Below are 12,898 nucleotides of genomic sequence, written 5' to 3' on the forward strand. Positions count from 1 at the left end.
GATCATCATAACGTGGAAATGCGATAGAAAGATGCGCCAAAGAGCATCATTTGTGACGTCATCAAGACCATGCCTTGTTTGAAAAATCGGGCATTTAAAAAAAATTAATTAAAAAATAACTGTCGTGAAAATGAAAGTATTTTCTGGGTTCATGTTATCTGTTTTGCTTATTCTTTTAATTTCAGTAACTAAAAGTAATACTTTTGACTGAAGGAAACAACCCCATTGCGGATCTAGAAGTAAGACCAAAGATAAACATGAAGCAGAAACGTGCACGACTCTCCTGAAGCAAAGAGAAGTTTATGCAAGGGCAACAAGGTTTGAAAAGTATTATATTCAGCGATGAATATTTTTTTGAAATATCTGTAAGCAAAAGAGGTGTTCAGGTTTGGCGTTTAAAAAATAAAGCGCATGAGAAAACTTGTGTAAGACGTTCTCTCAAATTTGAGACCATCATTTATGGCTTGTTTGTGCATGAGGGCTGCTGGAATTGGGCAATTGTATGTATCTCATAATAAAACAATGTTTGACTTCCGCTGTTTAACAATAATAATGCATGCTGCTTCATCTGAGACACAGCAGTGTCATATTCAGTGACATTTTATCTTTCACCAAGGTTCTACTTCGTATCAAAATCAACTCAAATATTTTAAGCAGAAAGAGGAATCCCATCAAAAACAACCCTGTTGTAAAAATTTCCCCGCCAAGAAAACCTTTAACTTTTCCGCACAAAAAAGAAGGCTTTTATCCTAAACCCAAAAAAACTCATCCTTAAAAAGTTATGATATTTAATTTGCCTGCCAAGTATCTGCCAAACTATCATCCTCCCTCTTATCCTCTTTCCTCACACCTACTTCCATTAGAACCTCCTCCCACCTTCAACTCCTCAGAAATATGAATGGATCCTTTAAATTGTTTATCCTGTTTGGCGGGAAGCTTTTCAAAGTGTTTGCTTGGTGGCTGTAGGTGCTATGGGTTCTCCTGGGCGCAAGTCCGCCACAGACTTCCTCCCAGAATTTCATTGAAAGCTTACTTTTATTTACTATAAAGAGATTACATACTAGTCGTTTGTAACACTGATTAGAATTGTTCGTTCAACGTGTTCTGTTTTGCCAGTAGCAACTTTTCTTAATGTGGAGTGCACTGCACCTCCTCCCCAAAAGGCACTTTGGTTTCAAGAATTCTTTTTGACTTAATGTAATTTTTTATTTAGATTGCGAAAATTTCTCTTTCCTTTTTAATTCTCGCATGTTGTTTGAAAGTTCGTTTGTAATAAGTTAATAGATTTTTTAGAGTTGAGGCATTTAGCATCAAAACCAGCTCAAGTCACGGCTTTGAAAAAAAAAAAAAAAAAAAAAAATAAAATAAATAAATAAATAAATAAATAAATTTAAAAAAAATAATTAAAAAAATATATATATATTTCATTGCTTGATACTGTTGTGTTGTTGTTGCTGATCCCCTTGGTTCTAACCCTTAGACCAAGTCCTAGAGATCTTGTCGCACAAAAAGGTCAAAGACCCTCTCTCTCTCGTTTGACAGTTGTCCCACGAAGGCACCAATACAAGAGATAATATGGAGAGGCTATAGTCGAGCAAGGGCAGGTAGAAAAGACCCCTGTGGAACCGTCGAAGACCAGACTTCTAATAATGTGGCCAGACCTTCGCCTAGCTAAGACAGTTTGGGCAAGTCGTGAGCGGGTGTTATAAACAGACAATCCAAGAGACTCTGCGGCGTACCACTCGTATTTAGGAGGAATCCTCCAAGTTTATTTGACTTTACCAATAAACATGGAGTGAACCTCTGTGTCTTAAAACTGATGATCTTTGATACCTCTTGGCCGATACTGACGCACCACAAAGCAATTTGGAACGAATCAGGCCAGTTTAATATAAGAAACAATATTCTTCGAGATAATTATGCAGAACCAGCAGTGTTACCACAATGTCATGAAAATACTTTTACACAATGTCATTTTTTACATAATTCTCTTCCAGCTTTAATTTTCATTTTGTAATAATATATATATATATATATATATATATATATATATATATATATATATATATATATATATATATTATATTCTAAATGGCAATAAATAAACAACTGTTATAAAAAACTGCTTAACTAACTCACACTTTAGTAAACATTTATTGACGCACCTCCACTCATTGTCACTAAGTGTCACCACAATTTACCTTCCCCTTTCCCCCTTTTGTCACATGTGCCGCTAGTTTTCATAAACATATTCTAGTAAAAAATACCTGATGTTACACTTCTTCTTACCTCCACCCTCCCCCTTGTCACAATTTCATGATCGAACCCCTCAAAGCAGCTCCAAAGCATTTGTGAACAGTCCCTTAATCAGAACTGAGAGAAAAAAAAAAAAAAAAAGCCGGTCCATTTATATCGTCGTTAAACAATGACTTGAACAACCAATTTGCCACGAAAACATGCTCTAATAACTAGTATATTCCACTATCCGGGATCAAATTGACAGATTACCACGGTTTGGTAACACTGAAAATTTCGTAGAATTAAGCTGAATATTCTTTTAACCAATATTCCAACAAGCGGGCTCGACTATATTTTAAGAAAAAAGGAATCACTCTATTTCTTACTGGTAATATCTGTGAAACGTCAAGTTCTTGATTTAAATTGGTTGTGTCTTGCACATAAGGAGGATTATCATCGACGTCCATGACGAAAACTTGTATTTCGCCATGGAATGTTTGAGTCAAGTTACCAGATGTAACTTTGCAATCGACACTCCATCGATGGTGGGAGACATCTTCATAATCAAACACTCCGTTGGTTTTTACTTCTCCATTATTTGACACATTCAGCAAACCTGGAATAAAATCAAATGTTTCAATGTGATGTGGAATTTGGAGGAACACATTTCATAAAGTTAGTAGCGGGAACTTTCATGAAATATTATCAAATTTTTTTCCGTTACATAATGATAGAAAATTTTCAATAATATTTTCGTAGATTAGAGATTGTAAAAGCTGTATGTAATCATAAGTTAAGATTTTTGGAATTGTGTTTAACCCCAGACGCACAATGGGTTTTTTATTTCAATATTTTTTTTAAAAAAATAAGTTTAACGTGTGTATATGTGCGTGGCATCGTGATTCCTAACCTTATGAATGAAATTTGATTTTTTTTGTTTGAAAGATGATTTGAATGAGAGTATCCTCGCCGGTTTTTCCAAACCTACGGCCGTATGACGTTGGATGAAGGCTGTGGAGCTGATCCACATGGGCCATTGTTATTTTTTGAAAGGTGACTTGATCTTAAATGCTCTTAGCCGGTTTTCCAAACCTGAGGCCTGAGGTATGTGGACATGACCCGCGCAGGTTATTGTTATTGTTTGAAAGGCGACTTGATGGAGAGTGTTCGTAGACATTGGTGTCAACTTGCAGTCCACGGACCATATGGCGAAGCTGGTCCATGTGGCTCGTTGTTATGTTCAATGTTATGACTGGAAAACTACTTACCATTGCCGGATAAATCGATTTTGATCTTTATTTTTGTTTTAAAGATGACTTTATCAAGAAAGTTCTCAGCCGGTTTTTCCCTAACTTATTGCCCGATGGTCGTAAAGCTGTTTCATGTGTCCTGCTGATAGCGTTTGAAAATTACGCGATCGAGAGTGTTCTTAGCAACTGCAGACCGCGGACCATATGGACCAATGAACAATGGGATCTTATTTAAGGTTTAATGATATTACTTGAAAACTATTACCTGTAACCTTGCAAAGCAACTCTCCATCTTCATTCGTTTATAAGAATGACTTCTTTAAATTTGCAGCCAAATAGTCAGAAATTGGTACCGGAAAACCAGATGGAAATTTCGCAGTAATGAGCACGTGGTAATACATAGCAACAATTTTCGGTTTGTAATTTTCCTTCCCTTTCCGTGTTTCCCATGATATCTAGAAAAAGTAGTTTATTTCAATTTCATATGTTTCTAGCTCGCGAGATTCCTCTTATTATGACATTTGGCCCTTGGGTAAAAAAGATTGGATGCCACTTTCTTAGCTACGAATCATTTGAGACAGAGTACATTTTTAATTCAACACTAGTTCTAGTTAAAGTCGATTTCATCATGCAACAATACTCTTTAAATTACACAAAAAAAAGGTGACTCGTATGTTCTGAAATAGTATGCGAAAAAATTCAACAAATAAAGCAAATTTAAATTTCAAAAGAAATATGCACACAATGGAAAAAAATAGCTTGCAATGGCTTACTTTTATTGAGATGCATGTTTAGAGAACACTGCATAATTTCTGAGATAAACTGGTTTTAGTTTTTCATGTAATAAGTGTTTTTATATTTAACCAATTTGGTCACTATTGTTCTAAAGGTTTTCCTTCCTTTGCATTCTGACTGAATTATCTAAACAAATTTTTGATGCAGCTCATCAGCTCTTAGTTTCATTCAAACGTTTAATATTTATAATTTTCAGCGCAGAACTACTCATTTGATGCGTTGTAGTTGGAATATTTACATGGGAGGTGAAGTTGTGATTTTTTCTCGGTTATAAACAAGTCGGTACTAGGTGCAAATACGACCAATAAAATTAAATACATGCTATATATCAGACAGCCCTGTCATCACATCCAGAGACTTCAGTTTTGAGTAAAAACGACAACAACGTGCATAAAGTACAAATAAAGTAATAAAATAGAGTTAAAAACTCAGCAAACAGCTGTTTCGGGGCTGTCATATGCAAGCCGCTTCATCAGTGCATAAAAGAAGAACGAAAAGTCCACACAATGTAGACCGAACTACAAATGAACAAAAATGGAAGGAAGCAAAGTAAATAGACATGGAAACCGGAAACACATGCACATGTGTTTCTTTGTGTGGACTTTAAGTTCTTTTATGCACTGATGAAGGGGCTTGCATATGACAGCCCCGAAACAGCTATTTGCTGAGTTTTCAACTCTATTTTATTACTGTATTTGTACTTTATGCACGTTGTTGTCGTTTTTACTCATTCCATAGTACAAAGTTTTCGACTGCATTTTTACAAGACTTCAGTTTTGTTCTTATTAGAACTCTTCAGTCTGGAATAGTGAATAACCGAGCTGGAGGCAGACATCATCTCATTGAAGCTGAGAGTGCCAACAAACTGGTAGAACTGGTATAAAGTAAATGTATCTCATCAGCGAGTGTCCGTAGCATGGGACAGTTCAACTCCTCAATTGAAGGCAAAGCTTAAGGATTTTGCAGTGAGTTACCGTCTCAAGCCAGGGTTAAGGCAGAACCACATGCAATATATCAGACTGGCCGTTTATCGCATCCAGAAACTGAAGTTTCGTTCTTTTAGAACTCACCAGTCTAGTGAATAACCAAGCTGGGCGGTAACTTACTGCTCAATAATTTAAATATTTCTCAAGAAAATACTCACCATCATGAATGAGGTATTGGGTATCCACCTGAGGGCACATCTTGGTGTAAGGAATCGGTTTTATGCCACCTAAGAAAGTTCCACTTGGAATCACCTCCGGGACTTGAAAATGGATTTCATTATCAGGAAAACACAACTCGGGTCTCGGCTGGCAATTTGGCAGGGCCAGACTGTCATCGGATACTGTTACTACTACGGTACTGTGAGTTGAGTTCCCGGAAGAAGTTAGATTGGTCGAAGTCGCTGCGATATCCAAAGCGAATGTGGATCCCCGAAAGTCTGGGGGAAAAAATCATGCATGTCAGCATAGAAACAGAGATTGAATCTTTTTTTTTTTCAAACATGCAGAAACACAATCTCAAAATGAATTAGTATATTGGGGAAAACATTCAGCGGCCGGATCTACGATTTTCTGAGCCGGGACGAAAATTTGAAACTGCTGCATCTTCTGGTTTTTATATTGAGTTCCAACGAAAAAACAATAGAAATAGAATGAGCTTGCAGCCCCTTTGAAGTTGAGACCCGGAGCAAGAGCCCGGCAAGCTCTCCCTAGATCCAGAATCGAAAATATTTCATTTTGTTTCTTTGATACTTTGAAAAACAGTTATTATATTACAAAAGAGTAATGATATGATTCAAAAGACCTAAAAACCAGTATGCCATGTTTAGAAAAAAAAACTAATTCATGAAATTTCCTTAAGTTGTATTCAGAATGACAAAAATTGAGTGAGTTTCTGAGAAAAGCAAATTTTAAGTATGAAAACAACCAATAGAGAATGTGTAATCTCATACATGGAATAGGAAATAATAAATACAGGATTTATTTCTTTTAGTATGCGTAAAACATTTTTAGTGTGATGTCTGTTTTCGCTTGATACCGCACGAAATCATAGCATATAGGTTCAATCGTTGACTGCAAATTGTATAAACCGGAAAGTAACACGCATTGCACTCCTAAATTCTATTGATCCTCAAATGATAAAATAAATTTAATGAAATAATCCAAGCAGAAAGTGAATTAAAAAAAAATCTAGTTTATATATTTTGTTGGCAATTCAAAACAAGAATTATATATTGGGAAAAATGAGAGGAACAAAGAATGTTTTTTCCCGAAACACAAAAACCGCAGGTTAAATACTTAAAACGCAATTAATGAGTATAGTGTGGTTTAAGCAGTTTGGAATAAAAGTTTTTAAGGAATAAACTAATTCCTTGAGATACCTCACAGGAGTCAAACACAACACTGATTAAAAACTGTAACGAAGCTTTAGGAAAATAACGGCTGATCATTCAGGTGTTAAAAAGGTGTAGGTATTCAGCTTTAAAAAAGTGAGTGCTTTCATTTTCTTCAAACTAGGACGATGGTGAGTATGAGCATATGGTTACCGTGGTTATAAGTAGGTGATTAGCACAACGCGGAATGAACAGTTCATAATTTCTATTAAAAAAAGTTTTTCTGGATTTTTTTATAGATAAAGTTGACAACAACTTTCTTCTTTATAACTCGAAAACGAAACTAGAAAACTTCGTTTTTATCCAATGGTTATCCGTGTACAGAAACTGTGTAGCTGTATCACTTTTCATTTACCCCCCTCCCCCTCCCAAATCTGATGAACAGCCCTAAAGGTGTTTCTGATTTTCCCCTAATAATGACACATGTGAATCGCAATGTTTTTAATGCCATGTATTAAATGCCATAGTTTTAAACGATACTATGAGTTTCCGAAAATGAAATTGCCTTTAAAAGCTCATTTAATGTTCATATTGCCCTGTATATAGTTGGATCACAAGTGCCGATCATTTCAGAAAACTAGTCCATTCCCTAAAATGATTTTCGAAGAAAGAAAGGATGTGTGCCATATTTACGAGTTTAGCGAAATTTTGACGATATTAGGGTATTTTTCAAACAGATTTTATAAAATGAAGATATTAACACTATATAGTGAAGAGTACTCTTTGCTCGCTGTTTTTTTCCTTTTTGAGCTTTTCTTTTCTTTTTTTATTGCTATTCAAAAAACGGGTGTAATTTGTTCACGACGTTCTCTAAGTTATATAATTTTCAAATGATCAGTTTTTTGTGTAGTCCTCTCGGCATTACTGTTTTTAATTTGTGGCAGATCTTTATTTTTTTCAAATTTTGTACAATAATTCGCTTATTTTCCTTACCTCGTATAGCATGCGTTCGGTGTGGTGACAGCATGACTGAGCCTGTCCATTCATCAACTACGAACAGCCCCCTGTAGCTTGTTAATCTGTCCTCGGGAAAGGCAACTACCTTCAGGAGTTGAAACAGCGCAGGGTTCCGGGACTCCGTGCCTGTTCGATCATCGAGTACGTACAAACGATGGAACGTGGAGGCCACTGGGAAATCGAACGGAAGACGGACGGATGTTGTGCCTTGCGAAAACACAAGACAGGTAGCTGAAAAAGGAAAATACGTGGATATTTGGTTGACATTTGAAGGACTTGGAAGCAAAGCGGAGTAAGTGCCAAAATTAAAAATTTGGTGACAAATACAAAAGGTGGAAAAACCCTAAGGTTTTTTTTTTTTTCAGCCAAGATATGATACTAAAGTCTATGTCTCGAGAATCAACGTATCAAGGCAAAATAACTTCCCCACTCTCCATCCTTTTCCCTTTATGGTTGTCATGGTTACGACACTATGAACTTTCCCTCCACGTTGCTTCTTTAAGTGTAATGTGTTGCATAAGCAACGTGGGAAAAATTTCATTGTGCCGTAACCATGGAAACCAGAAGGGAAAAAGGGTGGAGGGTGGGGAAGATAGCTGGCCTTGACACGCCAATTCTAAATACATGGACTTAAGTAGCCCTGGAGCGTGCTGTTATATACCGCGGTTAAGAAAACGTTTCCATGATAAAGAATTTCTCAGGACATGAACTTTACACGCGCTTCACTTAAATTTTTAAAATCTCTACATGCATTTCTTTGGCTCTCGCTGCTTTATTTTAGAAAACTTTGAGGTGAAATATAACTATAATGAACTTTGCAAACATTGTAATATCTTAGAATAGTGCAAGGTGATGATTCTCTATTTATTCTAATATCCCAATTCTCCGAAAAAAAAATAGTAAAAAAAGAAAAGAAAAGGAAAAAAAAAAAACGAAACCATCGTAATTATAACAATAATAATGCCTTTAGGATGTCATGTGTTGTGTTTTTTCCTCTATTTCTTATTAGATGTCAAAAGGATGAACAACTTAGTGTTATAAAGTATTTTCAGACTTTGAGCTTTGGAGTTATTAATTTCCAGAAATGAAAATAACATGAATTCGATAACTCTTTGGCACCGTTGAAACATTGTAGAGCAATAGTTTCTACACAGAGATTTTCAAGAGAACTATAAATAGAGGCTTTCCTTTTTTGTTTTTCATGATCTTGAAGTGGATTTACAATGTAATCACAGAACGCAAACTTTAAGTCTTAGGTAAAACAGAAACTAAATATAATAGAAGTTTATGTCACAAACGAGTTTTTATACACGTTATAACAATTATTTCAGTAAAAAGAAATTGAAAACTATTTACGTCGCTTGGTGAAAATATTTCTTAAAAAGCATTATTTCTGTGTGTCTAAAATAAGTTTTATTCTAACCCAAATCTTCGAAAATTTTTGTGCTGAAGTGCTAATGGTATGTTAATTACACAAAAGTAAAATCCAACACAAAAGTCTGAAACGGAGCTTTTTGCAAGCTTTTTGCGCAATTCTTTTCAAAAGTAAACAGCTTTTTAGCGATTAACTATTGATACAAATCCTTTAAGAGTCCAGTATTAATTATTATGAAAAGTTATTGGTCTTTTTTAAGCTTAAAAGGGATTTAAAGTAATAGAAAACTTGTATTTTCTGTAAAACAAATTTTATTTTTTTATTTCAAAACAACAAAAAATATCCTTCTACTTTTTTTGTACATAGCAAGAGAATGACTTAAATATGCTACAAAATGTTTTTGATGCAGATCGTTATAGATATTCCATAGATATAACTTATTTAATCTCCCAATTGAAAAAACATAAAAACTGACTTTAGATAAAGAGTGGCAACACCCAACTGTTCATAGAATACTTTCTGTCATTCACACTAAAAGAGAAAAATATTAGCTTGAAATTGATACCGAATTCAGCTTAATTGGTTGAAAAATAAAGAAATTCGGGAGATTTTTCTGAATTCATGCCAAAACGGTGACTCCGAAAAATGATCAAAAATGGAATTTTTGAAAAAATTCTCCAAAACGTAGTTTTCATTCAAAAGACCTATAAAAAATAATTTGGGCTTTTCTCATAGATATCTATTTGTAAAAAAATAATGGGAAAAATCGGAGACATGACGGCATGAACGACTATTTAATTTAGGCGATTTGACGTGGAATGATGATTATATTTTTTCGAAAACAGTATTTCCAGAAAAGTGATAGTAAAATAACATATTGCTAGCGATTTTGTTCCATACAAAATATTGTACAAAATACAATGCACAATATTCCAATGTCCAACCAGTTTTACCTTCCCTAACGTAATAGGCAAAACGTCCATTTGACTTCAAAAGAGAAATGTCGCTGTCTGCGTCAACTTGGGGCGGCTAATGCTCCTGTACGGGTAGCTAGTTACCCACGGCAACAAGGCGGCTCTTCTGGAGTAAACGAAGGAGAAACTGCTGTTCATTCAGAATATAGATGAGGTCAGGGGGTAAATTTCAGCAGATTGTATCACAGATGCAATTTAGTTTCTAAATAGAGAAAGATAAACCAAAAAGCAAACGTCCATTTTGAGAGTTTTTCGTATGTAGTCAATAGAATTCGCTCAAAATATAAGATAAGCGAAGTTTTAAACCATCTTGCTGTTTTTGTATATAGTATTATGTATTTTTCTTTACTCTGAAATGGTTTTCAATAGACCTTGTGTATTTACTCAGTACTTCATGAAGGAAAGCAATATTTTTTCATAATGGTAACTCTTTAACCTTTCCAAAGTCATTATAGGACACATGTGCCCCCTATAAAATCAAGTTTATTTGATAAATAATCGAATGCAAATAATTTATAAATTATACTTTTTTCATGTTACTGAGACATCAGAATATTAACTTTAGTCAAGAAACAAATGTACTGTTTCTAAAAAAATACTGTAATTTCTTATTTCGAAGAACTGAAAACTTCAACATTCTACACAAGGGTTCCCGAACCTAATTTTTTTTTTTTTGACTCGGGACATTCTCAGTCTACCAAATGAAATTCCGAATTTTTTTACTTCCTTGTACAAAAAAGGAAGTATTGTATTCGCGAAAAAAATTTTGACTCAAAAATCGGCCTTAATTTCCATTTTGCTCACCCCCAAATGAATGTTGAGTTTTTTTTCGATCCGACCACACGTACATATCTACCTAAGAACGTATAGACGCCCGAAATATCCATTTTGACGTTTCCCGATTTAATAGCAACAAGTTTTCTCGTGACGTCTGTGTACGTATGTGTGCATGTGCGTATGTGTGTATGTGTGTATGTATGTCGCATAACTGAAGAACGGTATGTCCTAAAAAGTTGAAATTTGGTACGTAGACTCCTAGTGGGGTCTAGTTGTGCACCTCCCTTTTTGGTTGCAGTCGAGTGTTTCTAAAGGGGTCTTTTGCATCTTTTTGTGGGAAATTCCTTGTTAATTTCGATGCAAACTCAAGTGGTGTTATAATTTGGAGGACACTTGGAGATTTATCGCCAGTCTTTTGGTCGTCAAGTTTTGTCACCAACTTGGTGGCAAACTTGGCGATTTTTTTATAAAAATCTGGTTTTAATGTGGCCATTGTTGGTGATATTTAGAGAATTAACTCTTGAATCACATTAAAATTGCAATAATGGAGAAATAACATTAAATTGGTGTAAAAAGAAGTCATGTGATGCACACATCAGCTCGTTTCAAATAATAAAAAGATTAAAAAAAAAAGAAAAAGAAAAAATGCATTTATACAGACGTATTTGCATCCAATAGTAAGAGAGGTTAGGCATTAGTTAAAAAAGATAAAAATTATTCCAATTTTCGAATCTCCGAATTTTCCGCAGTCAATCAAAATTTACCGAATACGATTTCTTTGGGAGGTCATAGTGGTCCTCACATTAAGGCGCTTCTGGTTCCACTTCAAAATTTATAATCTTCAAAGGGTCAATAACTAAAAGAAGGTGTTTGGACATCTTTAAAATGTAAAAGAACAGGAAATGTAAAGAAAAAAAAAAATATATATATATATATATATATATATATATATATATATAAAGTCAACTCCTACTTAGTTAAACATTTTTTTTTTATATTTTAGTTACTTTTTATTGAATAACTGCAATTAATATAAGTATGTATATATATGTATGACAAAATCACAATATTAAGGGGCAAAATAAAAATTATAATTAATCAAAGGTTGAAAAAACTGCATTGACATTAAGTGTCATCCACTACAAGTTTGAAAAATGGATTTCAACTTGAGTTGATGAATAAAAAGCATTTTTTAACGATTGAAAATTTGAACAAGACATGTAAATGTATCTAGGGAGAGTGCGAACTAATCGTAAGGATACAAAAAGAGCACGGATTGAAAAATATACCACCATCTATACGACGAATAAATTGTTATATTGTTTTAAGGGAAAAATCTGGACATGAAAACTGATCACTAAGAATTAATTATTTTGAAGTTTTTTTGGCAGTTATTATCGTCTTATAGTTGACGCCTTCGCCTGATTTTGGTCTCTTAGTGATAACTTCTTCGCATGGAAAAATTCATACATTATTATTACGATATTCATAAGTAAATTAACACTGCTGTGGAATCCAATTTGTTTGAAATCATCAAAGGGTAGTTGCTTTAGTCATAGATTCAAGAAGTTTTTATTTAGTTTTCGATGCATTCTTCCCGCTTTACTGAAATTAATAGAACTTACGCTCCTTCCGAAATCATCAGTTCAAGTATTTTGTTTACTTCTAACAAATGTATTGTATTTGTACATTTACAACCCAACTGCATAGTGAATTTATTTTTGTTAAGATCTAGCCATTAACCCTATAGGCTCTTCTTTTAATTTTTTTAAAACAAACAATTGCAATTAAGCTCGTTTGGCAATCGATTGGCTAAACGAATATTAAAGATTTCTAGCTCTGTGTACATCTACTTCAAAACTGCATTATTTAACGTATGTAATCATCTCTTTTACAGTAAAGATAATAGATTAGGTTTGAGAAACAAACAGTTTTGAATAATACATGATTCATAAAGAAGTGTAAGCATAATGCAGAAATAAATTAAGACGATAATAGGAAATCAATTAAACATTAATGATCCCTAAGACAAAACCCGTAAACCGCAACAGTTAATTGACAAATTAAATCGATAACCTTGGGCTCTTAAAAATAAGAAAAGGGAAAACGGCTCAAAATTCATGTGCACCACGGGTTTTCGTTTGAGGGACCCCCC

General features: G+C 34.2%; 1 protein-coding gene across 1 annotated transcript in view; it reads right to left on the minus strand.

The window, feature by feature from the left end:
• Positions 1–7,627, minus strand: part of LOC129224784 (proto-oncogene tyrosine-protein kinase receptor Ret-like) — a 46,960-nt gene extending 39,333 nt beyond the window's left edge. The window contains exons 1-2 of the mRNA XM_054859332.1: positions 7,594–7,627; positions 5,428–5,706 (exon numbers count right to left, since the gene is read on the minus strand). Coding sequence (XP_054715307.1) covers positions 5,428–5,706; positions 7,594–7,627 — 313 coding nt within the window. The remainder of the gene's footprint in view (positions 1–5,427; positions 5,707–7,593) is intronic.
• Positions 7,628–12,898: the final 5,271 nt, after the last annotated feature.

This window comes from Uloborus diversus, chromosome 6 (genome assembly GCF_026930045.1).
Source record: "Uloborus diversus isolate 005 chromosome 6, Udiv.v.3.1, whole genome shotgun sequence".
In the NCBI taxonomy this organism is placed as follows: Eukaryota; Metazoa; Arthropoda; class Arachnida; order Araneae; family Uloboridae; genus Uloborus; species Uloborus diversus.